The 23,836-nt window shown below is 35.2% G+C and overlaps 3 protein-coding genes across 5 annotated transcripts; 2 read left to right on the plus strand and 1 right to left on the minus strand.

Moving 5' to 3' along the window:
- Positions 1-624: 624 nt before the first annotated feature.
- Positions 625-8,872, plus strand: LOC133869888 (phosphatidate cytidylyltransferase 1-like). Its single transcript, XM_062306982.1, has 12 exons — positions 625-775; positions 2,363-2,507; positions 3,034-3,287; positions 3,420-3,571; positions 3,831-3,972; positions 5,152-5,308; positions 6,034-6,081; positions 6,183-6,269; positions 7,299-7,427; positions 7,533-7,589; positions 8,369-8,452; positions 8,544-8,872. The coding sequence occupies exons 2-12, from the start codon at positions 2,433-2,435 to the stop codon at positions 8,631-8,633; spliced, it is 1,275 nt and encodes a 424-aa protein (XP_062162966.1). The 5' UTR covers positions 625-775; positions 2,363-2,432; the 3' UTR covers positions 8,634-8,872.
- Positions 8,873-10,643: 1,771 nt separating this feature from the next.
- On the minus strand, positions 10,644-13,858 carry LOC133867586 (alkaline ceramidase). Of its 3 annotated transcripts, none has more exons than XM_062304328.1 (3): positions 13,700-13,858; positions 12,545-12,883; positions 10,644-11,484 (listed from the first exon to the last, which is right to left on the minus strand). In XM_062304328.1, the coding sequence occupies exons 2-3, from the start codon at positions 12,796-12,798 to the stop codon at positions 10,971-10,973; spliced, it is 768 nt and encodes a 255-aa protein (XP_062160312.1). In that variant the 5' UTR covers positions 12,799-12,883; positions 13,700-13,858; the 3' UTR covers positions 10,644-10,970. The 3 variants fall into 3 exon arrangements, with proteins under 3 accessions (XP_062160312.1, XP_062160313.1, XP_062160314.1); XM_062304329.1 differs by having other exon boundaries at positions 13,661-13,854; XM_062304330.1 differs by lacking the exon at positions 13,700-13,858 and adding an exon at positions 12,991-13,123.
- Positions 13,859-20,616: 6,758 nt separating this feature from the next.
- Positions 20,617-22,835, plus strand: LOC133869894 (uncharacterized). Its single transcript, XM_062306987.1, has 2 exons — positions 20,617-21,191; positions 22,156-22,835. Exons 1-2 carry the CDS (start codon positions 20,780-20,782, stop codon positions 22,668-22,670), a joined length of 927 nt encoding a protein of 308 aa, XP_062162971.1. The 5' UTR covers positions 20,617-20,779; the 3' UTR covers positions 22,671-22,835.
- Positions 22,836-23,836: the final 1,001 nt, after the last annotated feature.

Raw genomic sequence — 23,836 nt, forward strand, 5'->3', positions numbered from 1 at the left:
ATCAACGATCGTGACGTACCTCATATTATTATTTAAAATTAAAAAGAAAAAGAAAGTTATGTGATTTTTTAGATATTGCATACGAAACAATATTTATAATATAGGGTGTTTATTTTAAATGAACGACTTAAAATTAACTTCATATTAAAAAAGAAAGAAAAATGGATGATTGGATTGCTCGACTATCCTCAAAGCTCAAGTTAAAGGTGACTAAATCAACTTTTTAATCATATAAGGGAGAACTTCTACACATCCTCCCATCATCTCCCTTATCACCTTTTTATAATAAAAAAAGAGATGATTCGGCCATACCCAATAACCGCTTCGGAGTTGTAGAACAATTAAGCTATTCATTTTCTTTATTTTATTCTCAATCCTTTCATTTAAAATAAATAATTTAAATTAGAGGTATTGCACCCATGCAAAAATATCCTAAATATTTTGTATGGAAACAATTCTGATCTGACAATATGGACAATCTAAAAAGCCTAGGCAATTAATTAGCCGTGTTCCGTACGTGCTGCAAGTTTAATCTCCCCCACACACGTGTAATGCGGAAGCCCAATGAGCAATCTCCACGCACGCAAATTCATTCTTTTTACGAGAAACCCCACCGAACCAAATTTTAGCATTTTACTTTCGATTTCACTTTCTTATTCGCATTCCTCAATAGTAGTAGTAACGAGCAGCAGCCTTTGCCTTCGCTTCGCTGCCTCTATTATTCGTATTCGCTCTCTCTCGCACCTTCACTCTCTGCCAGACCAAACCAAACCAGGTTCCAATCTCTCTGTTTCTCTCCCTTGTATGTGTGTTTCTGTGTTGTTTTGGTATTGCGTTTCCGTGATCCAGATTTGGCTTAAGGAGCTGTTTTGGTTCCGCTGAAATATCAGTTCCGGACTTGGAATGCCTCGGTTTTTGAGATTTGTTTGGTGGGTTTTAGTGTACGTGTGAGTATTTGATTGATTTTTAAGTTTCTTGGGGGTTTTCAATTCCTGAAATATTGTTTCAGTGAGACCAGTGGACCTATAGGGAGTTTTGATTTTTGTTGTATATTTTGAAGCTAAAAAAGTTTGGGAAATGTAATAAAAAATTGAAGTTATTGGTTTTGTGGAAATGGGGTGTGATGAGAGTAGGTGTTTGTGTTGTTGAAATTTATGGTTTGCTTGCTCAGGCATTATTTTTCTCTTGGAAATGGCGTCTTATGCTACACTGGGGATGTCATGTGATAGGTATGCCTGAAATTGTGGAACTTAAGCTGACCCAGAGGAGGGTTGTGATGTAACTGATATTTTGACCGTTTTGTTTCACCAAAACTTGGATACGTTGTCATAAACATCCAAGAACGGTAGTCCTAGTTGTATGTGGTATGATTTGTCAATTTCTTTGTGAGAAAAGAACATTACTCTTTAGCACTTGATGTTTACGTTGCCTCTATAAGAATTAGGGGGCACCTATTGAAGAAGACATTAGGGAATGTTGGTTAAGATGGTTTGTTAATGTTCAATTGAAGCCAATAGCTAGACTTGACTGTGGTTTAACGTAACGGACAAGGGCAATAGCGGGAAAAATTATGTGGGTTGAGTGGAATACGGGATCATTGCTTGAGATGTACATGTTTCGGACTTTTTATATGGTGGAATAGCAAAACTTATTAGTTTTATTTATCAAAAAAAAAAAAAATCTTAATTAGTTTTCACTGAGATTTCTTCTTATGTCCAACTTCTATCATATTCTCTGGTGAAAGGTGACACTCTCTGTTAGTTAGCATGCCTAAATTACGCACCGCATCAAATCGTAACAACATATTTTGACCAAATAGAGACTTATATAAGCATAATTTACTAGGAAACTTTTGTCTTGTATTTTAAATATTTCTGTTAGCTTTGGTGCTGTGGGTTTCATTAGAATTCTGCATTTTTTCTTTCATTTTGGTGTAGTCGTGCAATGTTTGAGTGGTTACCATGATTCACTCACTCATTCAAATGGAACTATATTATATCTACCAGGCTCAAGTCTATAGAGAGGATTTGCCCTTGGGTTTTTCCATTTTAAGTTGACTGCATTGACAGGTGCATAATTTTTGTTGAAGCTGATGTGGCCTTTGTGCTAAAAGTTTGGGATTATGAACTAGTTCATAGAATTGAACATCTAGTGTTATACTTGATTCCTGCTGTTAGTTAACTCTGCTGAATCAGTTTTCTTTGTAATAGTATTTCTTTGTTTTTTTAAGATATTGCCCCCCTTTCTCTGTAAATCTATTTTGCCAACCCCCCCCCCCCCCCCCCCCCCCCCCCTCATTCTCTTTGCAAGTCTGTTTTGCTAAATTTTCCCTGACTATTATATTCTGTGTTTGATGTTTCAGGTGGCTATTTTTCTGCACTACAAATATCTCTGTCATTTTCCCTATAGAGTAAAAATTAATACGAAGAGCCATGCAAAAGGATAATAGTACCGGCACTCCATCAACTCCTGCTGGTCGTCTTCGACACCGTCGACGTTCACATGAGGTTGTTTAAATAGTTAATATACCACTGGTAAAAATTGGGTCTTAATATGTGTATGTGTGTGTTAAGGGCCTAACTACTGATCTAAAAGCCCTAGGATAGTTAGATACTGATTTGGTTAAACCCTTAAGATCGTAACAGTGTGTGTATGTGTGTGAGAGAGTTATATTTGCTCTGAAACAATTTGCAGATAGAATGAAATTTGTCTAGTGTTACTGATGGAACTATGACAATACTTAACTTCACTGATACATATCATGGGATCTTTTGGTTTTTTATTTGAATCATTCCCTTATTTTATAGATATGGGCTTAGCGATGCTATTGTCTCTTGTAATCTGTGTAAACAAGATGAATCTTAACATCAATTTCATCCCTTTTTGGAATCTGTCAGTATATAGCTGTTTGGAAATCCATTTTTGAAGTTGTATATTAAAATGTAAGAGTATGGAGTTCAATACATGTTCGATTCATTGAAGGCATGGATTTCAAATGTAAAATTTGATTTCGTTTTTCCTCTGGGCTGTCAGGTAATAGCAGAGGATGGCAAAGCAAACGGAAATGATTTACTTGTCCATGATAGTAATAAATACAAATCAATGTTGATCCGTGCATACTCATCTATTTGGATGATTGCGGGCTTTGTGTTTATTATCTACATGGGTCATCTTTATATTATGGCCATGGTCGTTGTTATCCAAATCTTTATGGCTAGAGAGCTGTTCAATCTACTCAGGAAAACACACGAAGATTCACAGCTCCCAGGATTTAGGCTACTAAATTGGTAAGAATGTTATTTTATTGTCACTATGTGAATTTGTTTTTCCCGGAAGGGAATCGACTGATGTTATTTGAAATTAAGATTTTATTTATTACATCTCATACATATTTATTCATTTTCAATTTCTATGATCAGGCACTTTTTCTTCACTGCAATGCTATTTGTATATGGCCGCCTTCTCAGTCAACGGCTTGTCAATACCATAACCTCAGACAGATTTTTATATCGGCTTGTGAGCAGCCTTTTCAAGTATCATATGGCTATCTGTTATTTCTTATATATTGCAGGTTGGTTATACATCTTATTTTTGTCCTTTCACATAATGGCTATGAGCCTATGAGGAATCTTGATATCGAACACCCTTTTCTATACCTCTGACTCATATTTGAAATGTTATCTGCATTTTATCTCTTTATCAATTTATAATAGTATGCTTTGTATGCATGATGCTTTATTTGCTGGGTTACTGATGTTTTGCATTGTTTTTCTATTTTTTTATTTTTGTATGGTTGCTGATAACAATATTTTTTGTGGAATGGGGCTCAGGTTTTATGTGGTTCATTCTTACATTAAAGAAGAAGATGTACAAGTATCAGTTTGGCCAGTACGCATGGACACACATGATTCTAATTGTCGTGTTTGCACAGTCTTCCTTCACTGTTGCCAATATTTTTGAAGGAATTTTCTGGTAACTCAACTTTCTTAAGAAAAAATAATAAATTGAGATCTTGTTGATGATCTTTAACTTCTAACTTGCAGACTATTTATGCCATTGCTCAACTTTTGTTCCCTTCCTTTGGTAGAGTGCTTTTGGGGCTTTTTATTTTCCCCTTTTTTCTGATACTTGCATTTTGTACTTAGAATTTACATAATTGGTACTGTAATATGAGGTTTGATAGGTGATATTAATTGGGTTACTTTTTATGAACTTTAATGAATCGTTTGGAACTTATCCAGAAGGACTAGTGGCTTCCTGCTCTGCATGCATCGATTGTTGATCTTCTGAGAATCCTAACTGCATGTCTATTAGCATTGCTTGACAAAGCTGGCTTACCCTTCAGGAAGTGGATGATTAACAGGCCAATAGGGAAGCCCTATTGAGCCAACTTTGTTACTTCATCTGTCTCAATATAGATGATGTGATTTGAAATGGCAAGAATTATTAAAAATGTGACAATATGACGATCTTGCCTTATTTTATGTTAGAAGTGGCATGAAGAAATGTCAACTTTTTTAAAAAAAATGTGAGGTTATTTAGAAAAGTGGACTATGAATTTTTACTTTTGGGAAGTTTCATATATTTGAGACAAATCATGAAGGAAAGGTTATCATCTATTTTGAGATGGAGGGAGTAGTTAAGAAGTTCCTAAGTTTTACTCTATTATTAGATAAGCTGGATGGAAGCTTTTACTTTGAAGGCTTTTTCTGGGGATGTTTCTGACCTGGAGAGTGCGCGTACTGAATTTCAGTTGTTTACTTGCTCTTTTCAACATTTCCTCTTGAGGTTTTTATATATTTATTTATTTTTTTGTTTAGTTGGAGGTAATATCTCTCCCTTATTTGTTTACTATTCCTATCAATTTAACTTAGGACCTCATGAAAATAAATAAATCTCATGATGCCCAAAAAGCACTGAATTTAAAACTTTATTACTTTGATGAGATGCATACAGGGGAGTATCAGTTATAGTCCTTTCTTTGTGCCCGCTATGGAACTCATGCCACATTTTGACCTTTGTGTATCATTTTTTGTAATCTATTGCTAATTGAATTTATATTGTGTCCATTCTTTAATTTGGTTCATCTGGTCTATAATCAAGTTTCACATTCTGATATGCTCTCTTTTGATACATGGGCTATTTATGCAGGTTTCTTCTTCCAGCAACTTTGATAGCCATCAATGACATTGCTGCTTATATCTTTGGTTTCTTTTTCGGAAGAACCCCTTTAATCAAGTTATCACCAAAGAAAACTTGGGAGGGATTCATTGGAGCATCTGTTACAACAATGATCTCTGCGTTTGTGGTAAGCACAGGTTTTTTCCCTTGGTCGCGCTAAATACAATTATGTTTTATTGTGTTTATTATTGCTTGATGACTAACTTTGAGGAAGCATTCCCTGGGAGTAAGCCTAATGTTTCAGCCAGATGTCGCCATTTATGGTCAAACTACAACATTATAAGTTTATCAAATTTATGACTAGCATTTTTTGTATTAATGCTTACTTCTCGCTGACAATGTTATTGAAATGGTTACAAGACATACATCATTAATGAGTAGTTTATTCAATTTCACCCATTAATAATGCTCGGCAGAATTTTATCTTAACAATACCATTTTTCTCACAACTTAACTGCTTTTATTTATTTTTATATAAAATCTTAAAGTTGCGACTTACTCCTTGGACTGGAATGTTGACAAGGGTTCTCTTCCCTTCATTAAGTACACTTGTCTTCAATCTCCCTGATATATGCATCTGAAAAGCTTTTTATTCTTTTAGCAAGGCTGCAGTGTTTTTTTAGTGCTTCAAATGAATTTTTCTCCTCAAATCCACTTTATAACACATTAGTTCACCCTCAAATTGTTCTTTTTTTAGTGCTAAAAACTTTCTGACCATGTTTCTTGAGTTCATGTTTGTTTACCATGAAATTAATTTGTGGGTGAGTTCTGGTAATAATGTTTATTTGTTCAACGTCAGGATTTTATGCAAATGGGTATCTATAAACATGGTATGTACACTTATTTATGCAGCTTGCAAACATCATGGGTCGTTTTCCGTGGCTAACATGTCCAAGGAAGGTAATTCTTTTGATGGAGTGTAAGTCATTGATGTTTGAAGAGGCATAATAGATCAGTTTTGAAGAAACTTATATCCTTATTTCTCTGAGGTTTATATGCAGGATTTATCAACTGGTTGGGTTCACTGTGATCCTGGTCCATTTTTTAAGCCTGAGCATTTCACTTTACCAGGATGGGTTCCTCAATTGGTGAGTAAAGTGACATTCAATTGAATTTGATTTATATGAACCAAACTACACAGCATTTATTTATTTACTCAGTGCGGAAACCATAAATTGGTCTCTTAATTTTCTGGGTAGCGTCCTCAGTCATCATAGGCATAGGATATGTATAATATGTGCACTTTCACTTTCAAACGTATGAGACTCTTAAGAACATCTAAAATAGTTTGTTGACTTCATAAAGTTATCAATCCAGAAGCTCTTCAAATGGCGTAGTTACATTCTTCCAAAATATTTGAATTTGACCAGCCGTACTGCATCTAGATACTGGTTAAATTTGGTTTTCCTATGACTGAACTAAACCTAAATGCTGGCATCCATTGCCTGAGCTGTAGCAGTGGTTGGCTTGCTGTTTATCTACTCAAGGTTGTTTCTTTGCAATTTGCATGTGTTTTCTGCGATCTCTATTCATATTTTCCCTGCTGGAAATTCTTTGTAATGCCATTATTTCAGTAGATATCCCCCAATAGTTCCCACGAGAATAACTTCTTTTTCTCATCTGATAGACATTTTTGTGAACAAACACTTTTCAACTATCAGCCTGGAGATGGTGATGCACCCCTAAATTATTCATTCTTTCCATGTTTAATGTAGATTCAGAAAAGGAAATACTGTGTTTTGAACTTGATTGTTAAATAGGACTGAAAATAACAGTTATAACTTGTAGGAGTGAAATATATATGCTTTCATATATCTCCTGTTACTTTCTAAGTTAATAGTTGCATTAATTCTTCTTTTTGGTGGTGTTGTGCTGAAGTTCCTCATAGAATTATGTAATAGTTTGTCTATACAGTTGGTGAATCAGCTATAATTGTCCAACTATTAAAGGTTGAAAACAGGGCTCTTCTCCACTGTTTAAGCTATTTGGAATTATGGAACTTAAATTATACAAAGCTTGCCAATTATGGAAGTTCTATTGGAGCAAATAAGATGTAGATTTTCTTAAAAGTTATGGAGCTCAGATTCTAATGCATCCTAAGTTATTCTCTTGCACAGTTTCCTTGGAAAGAAGTCTCAATTATGCCTATTCAATGGCATGCTCTATGTCTTGGCTTGTTTGCATCTATAATAGCACCTTTTGGAGGCTTCTTTGCTAGTGGTTTCAAAAGAGCTTTTAAAATTAAGGTTTGCTCTTGATACTTTTTTAATTTAAGTGATTTCAAACATAAGAGATGGTAAGCTTCCAATATGTTACACACTATTTGCTATATTTTCTCCCTTTTTCCATAGGACTTTGGCGATAGTATTCCTGGACATGGTGGAATTACAGATAGAATGGACTGCCAGGTAAGATTTTATGAAGTTTGAATCCACCAGATTATAAGTGTTTCAACTATGGCTTTTCAGTGTTTTTTTTTTTTTTTTTCCTGTTTCTAGTAAATTGTTTAATTCTTCGGATAAACTCGATGACCATGCCTGATAAGTCATAATCCCCCCCCCCCCCCCCACCTTCCCCCCACAACAACAACCATGTGGCCGCCGGCACCTCTTTCCTCACTATAGGGTGTGCATATTAAGTGGCAGCCACCAGAACACCACACCTAGTGAACCAATACTGCTGTGACCATGACATCTGAAGTTACACGCGTGCTGAAAGTTCAGCTCTATTTACTAATTGGTTTGCTCAGTTTGGGGACTGGTGGCTTCTACACTAGGTCAATCTGTCTCTGTCAGTGTTCTTGAAAGCATGACTTTGCATTCTTCCAAAGTCATGTTGTCTTTGTCTTCTCATCTTATAAAGTAAGGCTTGCATATTGACTTGGATTTATGATGCTGCTAGTGAGCATTTCTTCTCTCTCAGTCTGCAATTTGCAAACGTTTTTCACCTTTTTGTTTTCATTTCCCATTACATTACTATGGGTAAATGTTGGAAAAGAATTCCCCTTACCCGTACATGCTGCTTTAAATGGCGTCTTCTTTAACTTGAGGGCTATTTAACCAATTACTTAGGCATTCTGATGGTAAAATTACAAGCTAAAATTTTAGCCTAAATTTGTGGACTTTTGCTAAACAACCATGATACCTGTCATGCATTATTCTGTGGCTAATGAGGTCGTCAAATGTAGATGGTGATGGCCGTATTTGCTTACATCTATCTTCAGTCATTTGTTGTGCCACAAAGCATCTCAGTTGATATGATCTTGGACCAGGTACTGTATGTGAAAAAAAATTTGCATGTCCATTTAGTTACATGAATGAATATGTAAGAATATGTTAGCTGATGATGTGACTGCTTTTTAGATATTGATGAACCTCACTTTGGAGGAGCAGCAAGCTCTATTCACAAAGCTTGGGGATATCTTGCAGGAGAGGCTGTTTGGACAGCCTTAGATCTGCAATAACCTGTCTTGTCTGATGTCTTCTTTCTTCCCAGCATGTTTAGATACATGGTGTCCTAACGGCAAAAGAAAAAAGGATAATGTTTTGTATATTGTGGTGTTTTCCATTTTCCTAGTGCCACCCCACTCAAATATTTAGGTGAGCAATTCTTCAGTTGGCACACTCTGTATAGTGTATTTTAGCCATTTAATATTAAATGAACTCTCAATGGAGTGTGGATTTCTCCTCTCTCTCTCTCTCTCTCTCTCTCTCGCACGCACGCACGCACGTACGAACTTATTGCCTGGATTTCTTTTGGAACTTCAAATGAATCAGTATTTTAGTTATGTGCATTAATCATCCAAAAAAAAAAGGTGGGTTGGGGTGGGGTGGGAGGCTTGATTAAGCTCTCCATGAAGGGAAGAAGTCATCGGAGGTCATGTGCTAAAATATAATTCTTATCTTAAACTTATACTTAACAGGACAAAGTTTTCTCTCAACCTAAATTGAATGAATTTCTTACGTGTGATTATCACATGCATTTTTTTTTATTGGTAGAGTACGTGTAGTTTTCTTTTTTCTTGTTTAAGGATAAGATGAACAACAACAACAACAACATAGTTACAAAAACCAAACAGGAAGAAAATTACAGAGACAAAAACGTAACAGACCAATAAAATAATTTTATCCTTAACAGCAATCCAAAGCAGGTCCTTTCTACAAGCCCGAAAGAAAATCCTCGTGATGGAGGAAGCAAGCGAGAAAGTTGCCGGCAAGGCTGGTTGTAGCAGTCCAATGAGATGTTGTGTCTGCAACTGAAGGCACTCATTTTCATCTTCCTACTCGACATTTGAAGGAGCGGGTGAGACTAAGAGATAAAAAGGACTAGATGTGAAGGAGTCCCCTTCAAGGATTGAATGTGCAAGAGTTCCCTTTAAGGACTGAATGACAAATAACGTCAAGGACAATGTTTTTTGTAGGACCGATTTGGGTATGAAATTTTTTATACATCAAAATGGTTTCAAATAAAGAGAGCCAAAGGACCAGGGATAGGGGAGATCTGCCGCCAGTGACCAAAAGGGACGTTGACGCGTGCAGCCCATTCGTCGGAGTGGGGACCGGCAGAGGAGAGGCACGTCTGCACGTGGATAGTGAAGGTGGAAAGAGTGCAGTAGATCAGGCACCCAATACTCACACAAAAGAACTGAAAAACTAGAGGAGAAAAAACAAACAAACAAAAGAGGACGAAGGAGAGGAATTCAATAGGATTTGGGGCAGGGGAGGGGGCTTTGGGTTTTCGGGAGAAAGAAGATGTTCTCTTGTAGCTTTAAGTTTGGTCTTAGCTCACCGAATACACTTCTGCCGAAAAGCAATTCTGACACTTCTTCGAGTGTTTTAAGTCTACACATTTAATTCACATCTCAAGATTATACTATTTAAAGGCTCATCTTACATGCATCTTTTGATCTATTCATTAATTTGAGGCTTCAATGAGAACCAGTGAAGCTCGATCGTGAACATTTACATATCCTGATGGTTGCCTATGTATATGGTTTGTGGCTAGATTGGCCTTCATCACTCGAGTCAAAATAATATGGAAACCATAAATGAACAAATAAGAGTTACAATACATCAATCACATAGTCAGGTTTGTCCGCATTTAAAGTGTAAAAATTAGAAGCTCCTCCATGAAGGATTATTATTTTTTCTTTTTCAATGATAAGGAATACTTCAAGGCAAGGGGTCCTCTGGAATCCATTCCTGTCGAGTAAACACCAAATACACGATTCCACCCGCAAGAACCTGCGTATAAGATAGACTCGAACAACTGACCTGGTGGTATTACACTAAACGAGTGACCAATCGAGGTAACCTTCGCGGGCCATGAAGGATTAAATTTTAACCAGCTCATTATATCTTTAGGCAAAATAATAAATATCTAAAAAAAAAAAAAAAAAAAAGGTTACCATAATAAAGAAAAGAACTGATAGAGACAATCCAAATCGAAGACCATCCAAGATATAAAGCTATCAAAATCAAAATTCATGATTCTCTCAAGAATTCAATAACAAAATCATCACAGGATTATATGTTCTAAAACCAGAAACAAATCTCAGTATCCAGAAACAGGCCATCTGATCTCATCCTTACCAAGAAAGGCATATAAATATGGTACACGTTCTACTTTTACAAAGAAAAATCTGATGGATCTCACCTAACCAGTGTAATATGCAATTGACACTTAAAAGCAGCTAGAAAACAAAACAAAACAAAACTGGTCACTTGCTCACGTCTGTCACCTGCCAAAACGTTTCAAGAAAGCCTATATTTCATCGCCATTGTGTTCTTTCATTGGGTTTTTGGTTTTTCGATATTCACAAAGGGAAGAACACCCATAAAATGGACAATTTTTGGGGCCCATCCCCGTTGCTGAGCACGGCAAAACATCAAGAAGGTGTTTGCAAAGTAGGAATTAAAACCCATGAAGACATGCCACAAGGCATGACCCTGTGGATTAATTGGCCAACGAGACATCTCCTTGCAGAAAAAATGATCACAGAGCCAACACAAGCTACCTAGAACAAGGGTGGCCAAATATAGCTTTGCAAGCCGCTTAGCAGAAACATCTTGCGTGTAAATGTAATACTTGTACATTCGCGGAATGCAGAGGAGACACAAGATCCCATAATGCACCTTGAAGCCAATGCCAAAACGGACAAAAGCATGAACAATGGCAAAAAAGGCACCATAAAGGAAGAGGAAGGTGGGCATTGTGCTGCGGTAGTGCCAATCTGGTGAGTAGAGAATGTACATATAAAGAAGCATCTCCCACACCATTGGAGTTTCATCACTCTGCTGTTGCCTGGAGATAAATGCAGAAAACCTTCAAGTGTTAATGTTGACAGCAATATTCATCCAAACATAAAGGTATTGTCTAATAGAGCTACTTTTATCCTGACAGACTTCATACCAGATATTACTTGAAGGCAGAGAAGATTTCCAAGCCTAAAGTGAAAGTGTGCGTGTGAGTGTGAGTGTGAGTGTGAGTGTGAGTGTGAGTGTGAGTGTGCATGTGCAAGATAAATTGTCAAAAACAGACCCATAAATTTCTAAGTTAACCCCTCCATATGCTGCTTGCACATGAGACAGAATAATAGCATTTTCATCCCACTCCAAAGAAAAACACTATTTGCATCAAGCTAACGAAATCATTCGACTCAAACCCTAACCCTCAACTACACGAGGCAGCCTACATAAATCCTTGCCAGTGACCAAGAAAAGAAAATAAGGCAAAACTTCCTAATTGTCTTCAGAATAAAATTAAAAAGCTTAGATTTGTTGCCAGTGCCCCATCTAACGTAACATGAGACAGTTATACACACACAAAATGTTTACTTACTACATCAGTTAGTGGCTTATGAGACCCAAAAATTGTTTGCTAGACTCAAAATGACAAGACGCTAACATGTCCTCACTGATTATGGAATCTCAGATGCTCAAAATAATATTTCTTCTCAACACATTCTTCTTTTCATTCCCATTTCATCACTTCCTATCTCCCTAAATTGAATGCTATCTCCCTACCTAGTCATCAATGAGCCTACCAAAAGATACACAAAATCGTCAATTGCTCAAACTAAACCTTATATAGCTAGTCATAATTGCAGTAATATGCTTGGCTTGTAAGAATTTATTGTTGAAGCATATACAAAAAATAAAAAATAAATAAATAAATAAGTAGTGTCTCAAGTTTAATTATCACTGTTCAGGTTGCGAACATCTAATTCAAAGTTTCTTTAGTCACCCACATACTGCTTTTATCAACATATCTCATTTGTACTAGTACGAGACCTAAACATCATATGAGACCAACCAATCACACATACACTAAGTTTCAGAACATAGCTGAGAGAATTACTTACACACTTTGCAACGTGGCATGGTATAACATGCTTCCAAAAGCAAGTATCATATTAGATATGTGAAGAACACTAAATCTCTTCTCGAATAGTTGTCTTAAGGCATTGATAAGACCAATGAGGGCCAAAAGAATGGTTGGGATGTTTGATATGGTGTTGTAAAATTCAGCAATATAAGAAGAGTAAGAATAATTCTTCTCACAACACTCAATACTGGACGTGACAGGACCCCAGAAACTTGATATTCCATCAGCCATTCTTCTCTATATTCTATTAAATATATTCAGTAGAATCCTTTATGTTGAGGAGTAGCAGAGATCATAAAAGTCGCAAACCATGTGCCTGCAGAAAAGAAGCTGATAAATCAACAATCCAACAATTCATTCATAGAAGAAAATTCACTTCCAATGGAAACAAATTAAACAAATTGCATTTATCAAGCCTCTTACACGCAAGTCATTGCACTGTGACAATATAATTAAGAAATGAGTTACATAACAGGAGTGCTTGACAAAGATAATAGAGTGCGTGCCACTGCAATTCAATATGTCCATGAATGTTCCCTTCTTTTGGACCTGCCCAGTGCATCGTTGGTTATATTATTAGGCTAAAAAACACCATGATAGTGTACCATCACCATGACATAAACCAAAACTAAATCATATAGGGCCTCAAACATACCCAAGTCAGAGAAGAAGGCTTTAAAATGACGTGCCTTGTGTTGACATAGAAATCAATTATTAACAACAGAAAACGAGGACCAGATGAGAAACTCAAAAGTCCCAACAAAACAAATATGAAAAGAGGAATTTCCAACAAAAACAAAAGAATCATACACCAATTCATTTAGATTGCAAACCTCTATCCCTCATAAGATGCATCAGAGAAACATAATTACATGAACAGAACAAGGGTGAAAATGATGTCCACACGAGACCCAGATCAACAAAAACATTTCTTTCAGATAAATTAACAACAAATCAAACTCAAAACAATTTGTGATGTTCAACGATTTGTGATGTTCAGAACCTTATCTACATACCCAACAAATCAAACTCAAAACAAAATTGAAATACAAAAAGAAGAAACTTTAACTCAGGAGAATAAAAAAATCCTCACATATGTTTTATACTTAGCATTGTATAACACAAAACGAACCATTTTCGCTGAATCAGATCTCATTGTCCTTGTCCTCTATGGGCCAATCTCTGTCTCTCAAGGGACAACTGTGGAAAGAGGCAGAGAGAAAATCACTTTTTGCCGTTCGAGGCAGAGAAGGAGACGGTAGACTAGATATTTCACTTCCTTTTCTTCTTCTTTTTTTTTTTTTTTTTTTTTTTTCATTACTGCCACCTCGACACAGTGGATGGGGTGGTTTCCTTTTAGTTTTGGTTCCACGTTGTAAGACTTTTTTTTTTTTTTTTTTTGAGAAATGTTAAGAGTACTTACATACTTAAAAAAAAAAAAAAAAAAAAAAAAAAAAAAAAAAAAGGTTATAAACTAATGCGGAGGCCATGTGGCATTTTATCATTTAAAAAATTTAGGGACATAGATTCTAAGTAGGATTGATTTTTGATCAAATTAAAAAACCGACGACGTCCCAGCAATTCTGACCAGACCCCGACCACCGTCGACATTTGGGTCGGGAACTGGGTCCCAGCAATCCCAAATGGCTGGCGACGAAGGTTTCCCGACCCAGATCCCGATGGTTTCCAGCGACTTCGTAGCATGCCAACTTGAAGATCGTGATTCGTCGACGACGTTGTATGAACTAGAAGGTCCGGCTGGAAACCACCCACGCCGATGTGGGTTTGGTGGGTCAGGGTCCGGATCTCTTCCCCAGCCGCACTGTGCCTCCTCCGACTTCCCACCAAGCCTCCAGATCCTCTTTGCCAGTCTCTGTCGTCGTCTCGCCGACATGGGTTTCCAAATCTCTACGCCGTCTCTGTTGGAGCTCACCGGTGGTGGGAGGTCGAGGTCTAGATGAACATGATGCACATAGATCCGCTCGGGGCTTGTGTTTGTGTTGGTCGCCTTAGTTAGGGGTGAGCGTCGGTTCGGTAGGCGGTTAAGTCAATTAATTCGGTCGGTTAACCGACTTTTGTCGGAATGTAGTCGGTGAATTTATTTTGGTTAAGTCGGTTAAGCGGTTAATAGGCGGTCGGTTAAGTCGGTTAAGCGGTTAATAGGCGGTCGGTTAAGTCGGTAAGGCGGTTAATAGGCGGTCGGTTAAGTTGGTTAAATCGGTTAACATTCGGTTAAAATGGGTAATGAAACGACGTCGTTTTTATTTTTTTAAAAGAAAAAAAAAATGATCATACGTTTCGTCCTTACTAAAACGACGTCGTTTCGTTTTATGTCGGTTCGGTTAATCGGTCGGAATAGCATTCGGTTCGGTTCGGTTCGATTACCGCTTAAAAGACGGTTCGGTTCGGTTCGGCTGCCGCTTAAAAGGCGGTTCGGTCCGGTTTGGCTGCCGATCCGGCTTTCGGAATAAAATTTTATACCGACTACCGAACCGAAATTAGTCGGTTAAAGTGGGTAGGCGGTTCGGTAAGCGGTCGGTAGGCAGTAGGCGGATAATTTGCCCACCCCTAGCCTTAGTCCCGGCCGATTTTTTTAATAAAAAAAATCAACTAGTCGGATCCCTTTGAGTTTTAATAAATGAGTTTTTTAATTAATAAAATTCCAAATAGATGCCATGTCAGTTTGTAAACTTCTGTTCATAAGAGTTTGTAAGTACTTCTAGCATTTTTCTTTTTCTTTTTTACTCTCTATGCTTCGTTTCAAATCACACAGAGTACCCTTTTTTTTTCTTTTCTTTTTTTAAGTCAAATCACATATAATACCTCATTTTATGGTTAAAGACGAAAAAAATACTTCCGTCTAAAAATTTACGGAAGTCTATGTCAGCACCCTTAAAAAAATCTAGACTTATCCTATTCCCTTTAAAAATGAAAGTCATTTCCGCACACCCCTCAATTACTTGTTACTGTTTTATGGTGAAAATGTGGATGCAATATCCGAATCTGCATCCGCATAATGTGGTTATTACTTATAAGTATTCGCATTTGCGTTCGCGTCATATGATTATTATTCGCATCTATGCTGTTATTGTGGATATAAAATGTGTTTTTATCTGCTATATGCATATGAGGTAAAAGCCATTTTAGGTCTTAAAATTATAATTCATGCTTATAGTAAATACAAAAATGCATTATCTATAGTTGAACATTATTATTCATATCATACTTTCTAATCATTTTGCCATGAAATTTTCATTTCATACATTATTTAGCTTCATGCATCATTTATTTTATATTTGGAAAAGGGAAAAAATATTGAAAAACTATTATCCGTATATGAGGTAATACCAAAATGACGTCGTTTTAGTGAATTTAATTAAATTTATATTATATATAAAGGGTATGTGAATGCCCTAAAATTTTTATCTACATGCAGATGCGGATAGCAGATGTGGGCGGTTATTATCTACCCGCATTCTCACCCCCATTTTATACCACATTTTTATTCTATTATGTTGCCGTGGTACTACAAATCATTTAAAAAAAAAAAATGATTAATCAATCCAATGGTTGATTTGCAGTACCACATCAGTAAAGTGGGATAAAAATGTGGTGTTAACATTTATCTTTCTTTTTATGAGTAATGTTATAAACTATATTTTTTATTCCACAATTATCTCACAATGTTAATGCAATAGTCACAATCAACTCACAAAACAAATATTGTTAAAAAAAATAAAAATAAAAAGTGTTGGTTGAAAATGTTATGCGAATAGCTGCGAAATAAAAAATATATATTAGTTTATAACATTTATCCCCTTTTATGATTCGTTTATAATTTGTTAACATGTATCGGCATGTGATTGGAATTACACTAGCCATTAAAAAAGATTAACACCTTACAGTCTCTTGTTGACTTGTATTTTGCTGACATGTGTCTCATCCACTAAAAACTAGACACTCTTAATCACATGCTGACACATATCTTCCTCATATATACGAGCATGTGATTGAAACCATTGCTAAAAAAAAAAAAAAAAATCACCTTCCAATTATACGATGATAGGTATAAATAAGTTAAAAAAGAATTGTAAAAGAGTTGGATTTTTCATGTATTTAATGCCAAAATCCTAAGTAATAAATTAAAATTTATGGTTTCAATATTTGCCTAAATAAATTTCATTTTTCTTTAATAAATTGAATTATTCATTTTTATTACAATTCTAAACACTACCACGTAAATCCCATTCTTAAATGAAATATTTAAAGGATCTTAATCCTCTAAGAATAGTGGCCCAGTCCATGACTGGCTTGATGGGCTGAGGCCCAAACTTGCAAAGGAGTATAAATAGAATTACTTGTCTACGGACTTCATAAATAAGTTGATAAGAAAAATGTATTGAATACTACAGATTTTACTATACAAACTCACGTGACAGTTCACATGAATGCTGCGTGGCACAACATAAGTGAAAAAATTAAACAACAAAATTTGGTAGATAATTTTTTATTATTTATTAGCTAACGTGGTAATTAAGCGTCCATTGGACTATTACACTAACGTGTAAGAGACTTGTAATAAAGGTTAAAATACGTCAACAGCACTCAATTGATAAATGAAATCAACCTCATTATAAAAATGAATTAACCTTTTTTTAATCTACACAAATGAAGCAATTTGCTACCTCTAGTCCTTTCGGCCAGTAAATTTGAAAGATGTTTTATGGTACCCACTTGCCTGAATATGTAAGCGGACTATTTAAGGTACATTCAAAGCGAACAACTTTGTACAGTCTAACTCTCTCGTATTTACTATCTAAATTATTAACTATTCGACCACTTAAATAAGGAAATCGAAATAATTATAGATCGAGAAGAATTATATTGTATGAGTCTTGTCAAATTATGAAGCAACGTTTTCACCACGGAATTCCCACTAATAATTAATCAAGTCCGCGGTGACAAGAAAAGGAAAGTGTGTGAATGTATCTAACCCACAAAGTTGGCTATATGCGAACACTTAACTATAGGTGATTGGACGTTATATATATTAAGAAGAAGGATGTGCCGTAGAAAAGACATTGACATCTCACTCTGGATAAGAAAGGTATTTTGTCGAGCATATTCGATCTGACCAATAGTCAAATAAGCCTTGCTTTGCGAATTAAGAACATGTTATTCAGTGCCAACATGTTATGTGCGAATGGTGGTATGTACTCTCCAATGTTATAGGAATAGTGAATGGATTTCTTTTATTTCAACCCACACTACAAAATAAATTCTATGGCTACGTTTGTTATTGTGTTTTATTTTAAAAAGTATTTCAATGTGACGTAAAAATAAAAATAATTTTTGTGTGTTTTAATTGTTTGTTAATATTTTTATTTTAAGAAGAGAAAATAGAAAAATAACAAAATAAAATTTTAAAAAACAAATACATGATTGTTTTGCCCCAAAAACAAAATATGTCCTTATTACGTATATGTGCTCGTTAAGAGTGAGTTTCGTACCCATATAATGATGTTTCACAATGTTTAATTACGGGAAATTATAATGTAGTTTTATATATCATAGAATTTCACATCGAATTATAAAAATAAAAATAATTTATTAATATAGTATATATGAGTATAAGCTTTAAGAGTATCATTCATTTTATGTTTTAAGTGACTTATCAATAGCTTAATTAAAATATGTCACGTTAATCAATGTGATAAATGGGTGTGAACACAATGTTTAATTACGGGAAATTATAATGTAGTTTTATATATCATAGAATTTCACATCAAATTATAAAAATAAAAATAATTTATTAATATAGTATATATGAGTACAAGCTTTAAGAGTATCATTCATTTTATGTTTTAAGTGACTTATCAACAGCTTAATTAAAATATGTCACGTTAATCAATGTGATAAATGGGTATGAAGAGTAACATTATTTAAAGTCTCAAACAATAGAACTTCATATGATATTTATGTTTAGGTGCATGTAGATAGTCTGCATCTTCACAAAAATCACAAACATGTCTATTACACTGCGTCTCTATCAAAGACTGCCTAAATTATTACGCATTTCGCGTTGTCATAACTTACTCAACATAAAATTTTGCTACCAATTTTAAATTTTAAATTAAGGTGATGCGTGTTATCACGAGATCTCAATTTCAAATTTCAACATTTCTTAATCTCTCTAACACCTCTTTTTCTTTTCTTTTTTTTTTAAAAAAAAAAAGAAAAAAAAAAAAGAGGAAATACTAACTCTACAATATGATACATATTACTAAATACACGTTAAGATCTTTTGAAATTCTTATTACTTGATATGTTATATATGCTCGATAGTTCACACTTTCCTCTTTCGGCAACTTGTTTTGTTTCCCTTTAGGGGCCGGTTTTTGTGGCTGTTGACAGGCCCGATCCGGTGAGCTGTAAATAAACATTTTATCAACGTGGTTTACTACGTATAACACTACTCCAATTCAATGAACGAGAGAAAAATAAGATCCAATGAACCTGGACACGTTTCAAGGTTCGTTGAACCTGGACAACGTACCAACAAGCCCAAACTAACATCGACGCCTACGAGACTCTGCGCCTATTTCCCACGTCACACCCAATCCAACCCTGACAGGATGACGTGGTAAAACGATAAAAAAAAAAAGGACCTGTCGAATGCAATACTTTCTCCACGTGTACGCTGGTGCTGAGGGGTTAAAGCTCGCGTGGACCACACATGCGTATGGCCTTTAGCGCGTGGCTTTTTGATCTCGCTGTGTAGAGTCAGCAAGTCCAAGGGATAATTGTAGCCGCCGTTTGAACGGCGTCAACTGGAACCAGATATTATATATATATGTTGGTCAAGATGTGCCCAAAAGGCAAAAACAGTCAATTCTAATATTTATTTATCTTTTGATTAATTAGGATCCATTTTGATATAATATGTTACGATGTCGCTTTATCAAAATGGAAATTTTTATTATAAATTTAGGATTTTTTTGTTTTTGTTTTTAATTGATGTGCCAGAAATTTCATTATATAGTAAATCCGAATAGATCAATTATGCCCATAACCAAAAATGGAAAAAGAAAAAAGTTATCACAAGATGGAAAAAAAATAAAAAAAAAAAGTTATCACATGGTATAGTTGAATCCTGATCCCACCGATCAAAACCCATAGGGTCCACTCAATTTATGATCGCATTGAACTAATAATGTGATCAACCTTCTTGATTTTTTCAAGTTTTGGTGTCATATTATTTCAAATTTATTTAATAATAATGTGATAACCGTTAAATTAGTACTTATCTTAAAAATTTAAGCGGATAGAAAATAATAAAATTAATAATTTATTTTATTTTATGATTAGATCTAATTGTGATTTTAAAAGCTACATTATTTTTTAAAGGACACAAAAATAACATTTAAAATTACTCTATTGTAGCATATACATCATTAGATTTGTAAAATTTAATATAAATCATAAAATAATTCTTCTCTATTTCCTTTAAAATTAAAATGATCTTAATCTTAGCCGTACATAATCCCATGTATCTTCATCTATATATCAAGCTAAAAATCACATTTTTGTATTACTATTATATATCTTACCTTATTGACATGGTAGCTGCATGTTAGTCAAACATTATTAAAAAAATTTAAAAATTAATTGACATCCGATCCCCACATTAACAACGTCAAAAAGTGAATTTGTAGCCTTACTAATTCATGTATCAACGAAAAAAACTCGAATCTGGACGCCAAACCCGCCATGTTCATTAAGAAAAAGTGTAATTAAGCCTACATGCATGCTTAGTTAAGTTTTCCACACACACTTCCACCGTTCCACGTACGCCCACATTTCTCTCTCCCTCTCTCTATATATAACGCCGTTAACATTCCATATATTATTACTCTTATGTCTTCATTCCAAGACATTGTCTTTTATGTAGACATCCTATCACCACAATAACGACATAGCAACACCATTAATCTTCCAAAAGCCAATTTCTCTCTTTCTCTCTCTCTCTCTCTCTCTCTCTCTCTCTTATCTGATATCTCTGATGTATATATAACCCAGTAGCAATCTCTATCTCCTTCACATCATTCTCTCCCAAAAGGTGAAGCTGTGAAGAGAAGGAAAAGAAAAACATATAGATATTTGGAGAAGAAAGGGTATTGTATATCCGAAGAAGACTTCAGGGTCAACAAGAATGGTTAGAGTTCCGGTGAGGTTTGAGAGGGTAGCAGCGGCGTTTCACGACGTGTCGTGGGTGCGTCTTGGCGAGAGCAGCGGGAGCGAGCACTCGCCGGAGAGTTTCACAGATTTATCGGATCTTGTGAACTCGTTCATTGAAAGAGACGGTGGAGCATTTGATAGAGATCATGACAAAGAGGTTGTGGATAATGAGAAGGAGCAAAACCATGCAGAGTCGTCGGATTCGTCTGAATCCGAGACCAAGGATATGCTGCAGAGCCTGTTTGGTTCCGACGACGATGGTGGTGATCGGGATGAGATTCGCGCTGCAACAGAGCTTGCAAGCAAAGGGCTGATCGGCGACAGGTCGTCCCCGGGGTTTAAACGACAACTGATGGCTCGTCTACGCGACATGGGTTTCGATGCCGGTTAGTGCCAAAAGTAATTAATTGTCGTTTTTACTTTCCCTTATGGTTAACTATTCACTTAATTAGGAACCGTCAAATTCGGGTTCATATTTAGGCAATTTAGTTATATATATATATATGGAAAATGTTAGATTTACAATACCAATACAACAATTGCACAACAACCCTTTACATGAGGGTGGGTCCCACACTGAGACTCACTCTCATGTAAGGGGTTGTTGTGCAGTTGTTGTGATGGTGTAGTGTAAGAATCAAATCCCTATATATATAGACATATGATATTTGAACGAGTTGTCAATCGTGTGTCTCACTTTATATCTGGCGTCACTTTGTGAAAAAAAAATGATTGAATTCCTTAATTGTATAGCCTTATTGAGTAGCAATGTGCCATACATTCAAATTATCAATGTTTCTTTGTTAGATAAATTTCTTCATCAACAAGACAACAAGATTTGGCTTGGGTATCAATGTGCAAGCTTCGCCTAGCTTGAGTCCAGTTTGAATGAGAATTAAACAGTTAGAATCAGAACATGCGTCCTTTATATTCTTGTAATGAAACACGTCTCAATTTGATCAATAGGTTCGATTCTAATTACAAATGTACTTAAGCTAAACCCAGTGACAAATTCCTCGTTTGTGTAGCATTGTTTGATGGTCATGATGCATCACATAGAATAAACAATAAAAGTTAGAAGTATCTCACACAAAGTCGGATAGAGAACTATAACAAATTTGTTGTTTGAGGTACTAGTAATTCAACCAACAAATATAAGAGAGTTCATACGAGGCTTACATAATTGAGTAGGTTTTGTGCAACCTGCTACTCTGTTTAGGCAAGCAGATCCCATAAAAACTCTGTCATATTCACTGTCCGAATTACATAAAATAAGAAAGAAAGAAGAAAGTAGTACATGCTTGCAATGTCATTAGATATGTTCTAATTATAAGAACCCTATTTGCGCAGGCCTTAGCAAATCGAAGTGGGAGAAAACTGGGCGATTCCCATCTGGAAATTATGAATACGTTGATGTAAATGTGTGTGGGAACCGATACATCGTTGAAGTTTTGCTTGCCAGAGAATTTGAAATTGCTCGTCCAACCAATAAGTACACCTCATTACTCGATGTTTTCCCATCGATATATGTGGGTAAAGTGGAAGACCTGAAGCAAGTGGTGAGGCTGATGTGCAAGTCCATTAAAGAGTCGATGAAAAGCATGGGCATGCCCGTACCGCCATGGAGAAGAAACGGGTACATGAACTCCAAGTGGTTTAGTTCTTACAAGCGGACAACAAATGAAGTTCCAACCGGAAAAACAGAGTCTGATGAGGCTTTCGCCGGAAAAAGATCGGTCGGGTTTGAGGCCCTGCCTGTGATATCTCGCTATTGCAGAGATGATTTTCAAAGCAAGGTTGGTTTAAGAGTTGGGAATTTGGTTGCTGTGCTAAATGGCAATGGTGGGATGGGCATGGACTTGTAGTTATATTTTGCTTGAAAAGAAATTGCTAGGATAGGTATATTATTTGGTGGCTGGGGGAAGGGTGTTTATAGTTTTGAGTAGTAGCCTATATAAGTGAGATTTTGTAGCATAGTCAATTTGGTTTTTCTGTTCATAGGCATCCAATTGTAGCTATTTTGTGGAACGTGTAGAGAAATAAATAAAAGATTCATTTCTTCGTTTTTTCGGTGATTCTCATTTCGTGCAATAAAGTTGTCGTATCACATAGACATCCCACATGAGAATCTACCCGAACCCAACTTGTTTAAAGTGTTGTTTAAGCAGGAAACTACCTCTATGGCAATGCAATAGGAGTCATAGCCTCAAGAACACATTTAGCAAATTAGAGAGGAATTCTCATTTACTTTTTTTTTTAATTAAGGATATATTTATAAATTTTATAGGGATAATTAAGGACCGATAAATCAATACCCCACATTATAATTTTTTTTTTTTTAATTATAAGAGAATCAGAAACATTGAAAAATGATTAATGGTTTAAAGAATAAGTGTAGTTATTCTAAAAATTACCTCTTTTTTGGTTATAAAATTGTTCTCTCCACATAGGTCAACATCATAAGCTGCACTTATATGTTCCCAACCCAATCGAGGGCAAATTTAAAACATTCTAACCCCCATTTTTTTTTTTTTTTTTTTTTTTTCACTTTTATATTACATTAACAATTTTTTATTACTATTCAAATAAAAAAACTTACTACAAAACAATTTTTTTTTTTCAATTTTTATAAAACAAGTTTAAACATTTTTATATTTATATCATCAATCACTTCTTACGAGTAATAAGAGAGAAATCATTTTTTCTACTTTCTTTTTTAAATGCTAGTATAATACTATTTGCACTTTGGTAATAATTAAAATTATATATTACATCGTTATCTCACTATTATAATAATATAAAATATATATAATATTTAATAAAAAATATTAAAAAAATTTGATAAAAAATATTAAATGCCTTTAGCATTCATTATAAAACAGCTTTTAAAATTCTACATTATTAAACAGTTTGAAAATAATTGTTTGACCAGCAAAATCAAGGAAGAAATAGACTCTACCAATAAAAGAATAAGACATAAAACGACAAATCCAAGCTGCGTTTCAATGGTGGTAATGGACATATTAATATC

This window comes from Alnus glutinosa, chromosome 5 (assembly GCF_958979055.1).
Source record: "Alnus glutinosa chromosome 5, dhAlnGlut1.1, whole genome shotgun sequence".
Lineage (NCBI taxonomy): Eukaryota > Viridiplantae > Streptophyta > Magnoliopsida > Fagales > Betulaceae > Alnus > Alnus glutinosa.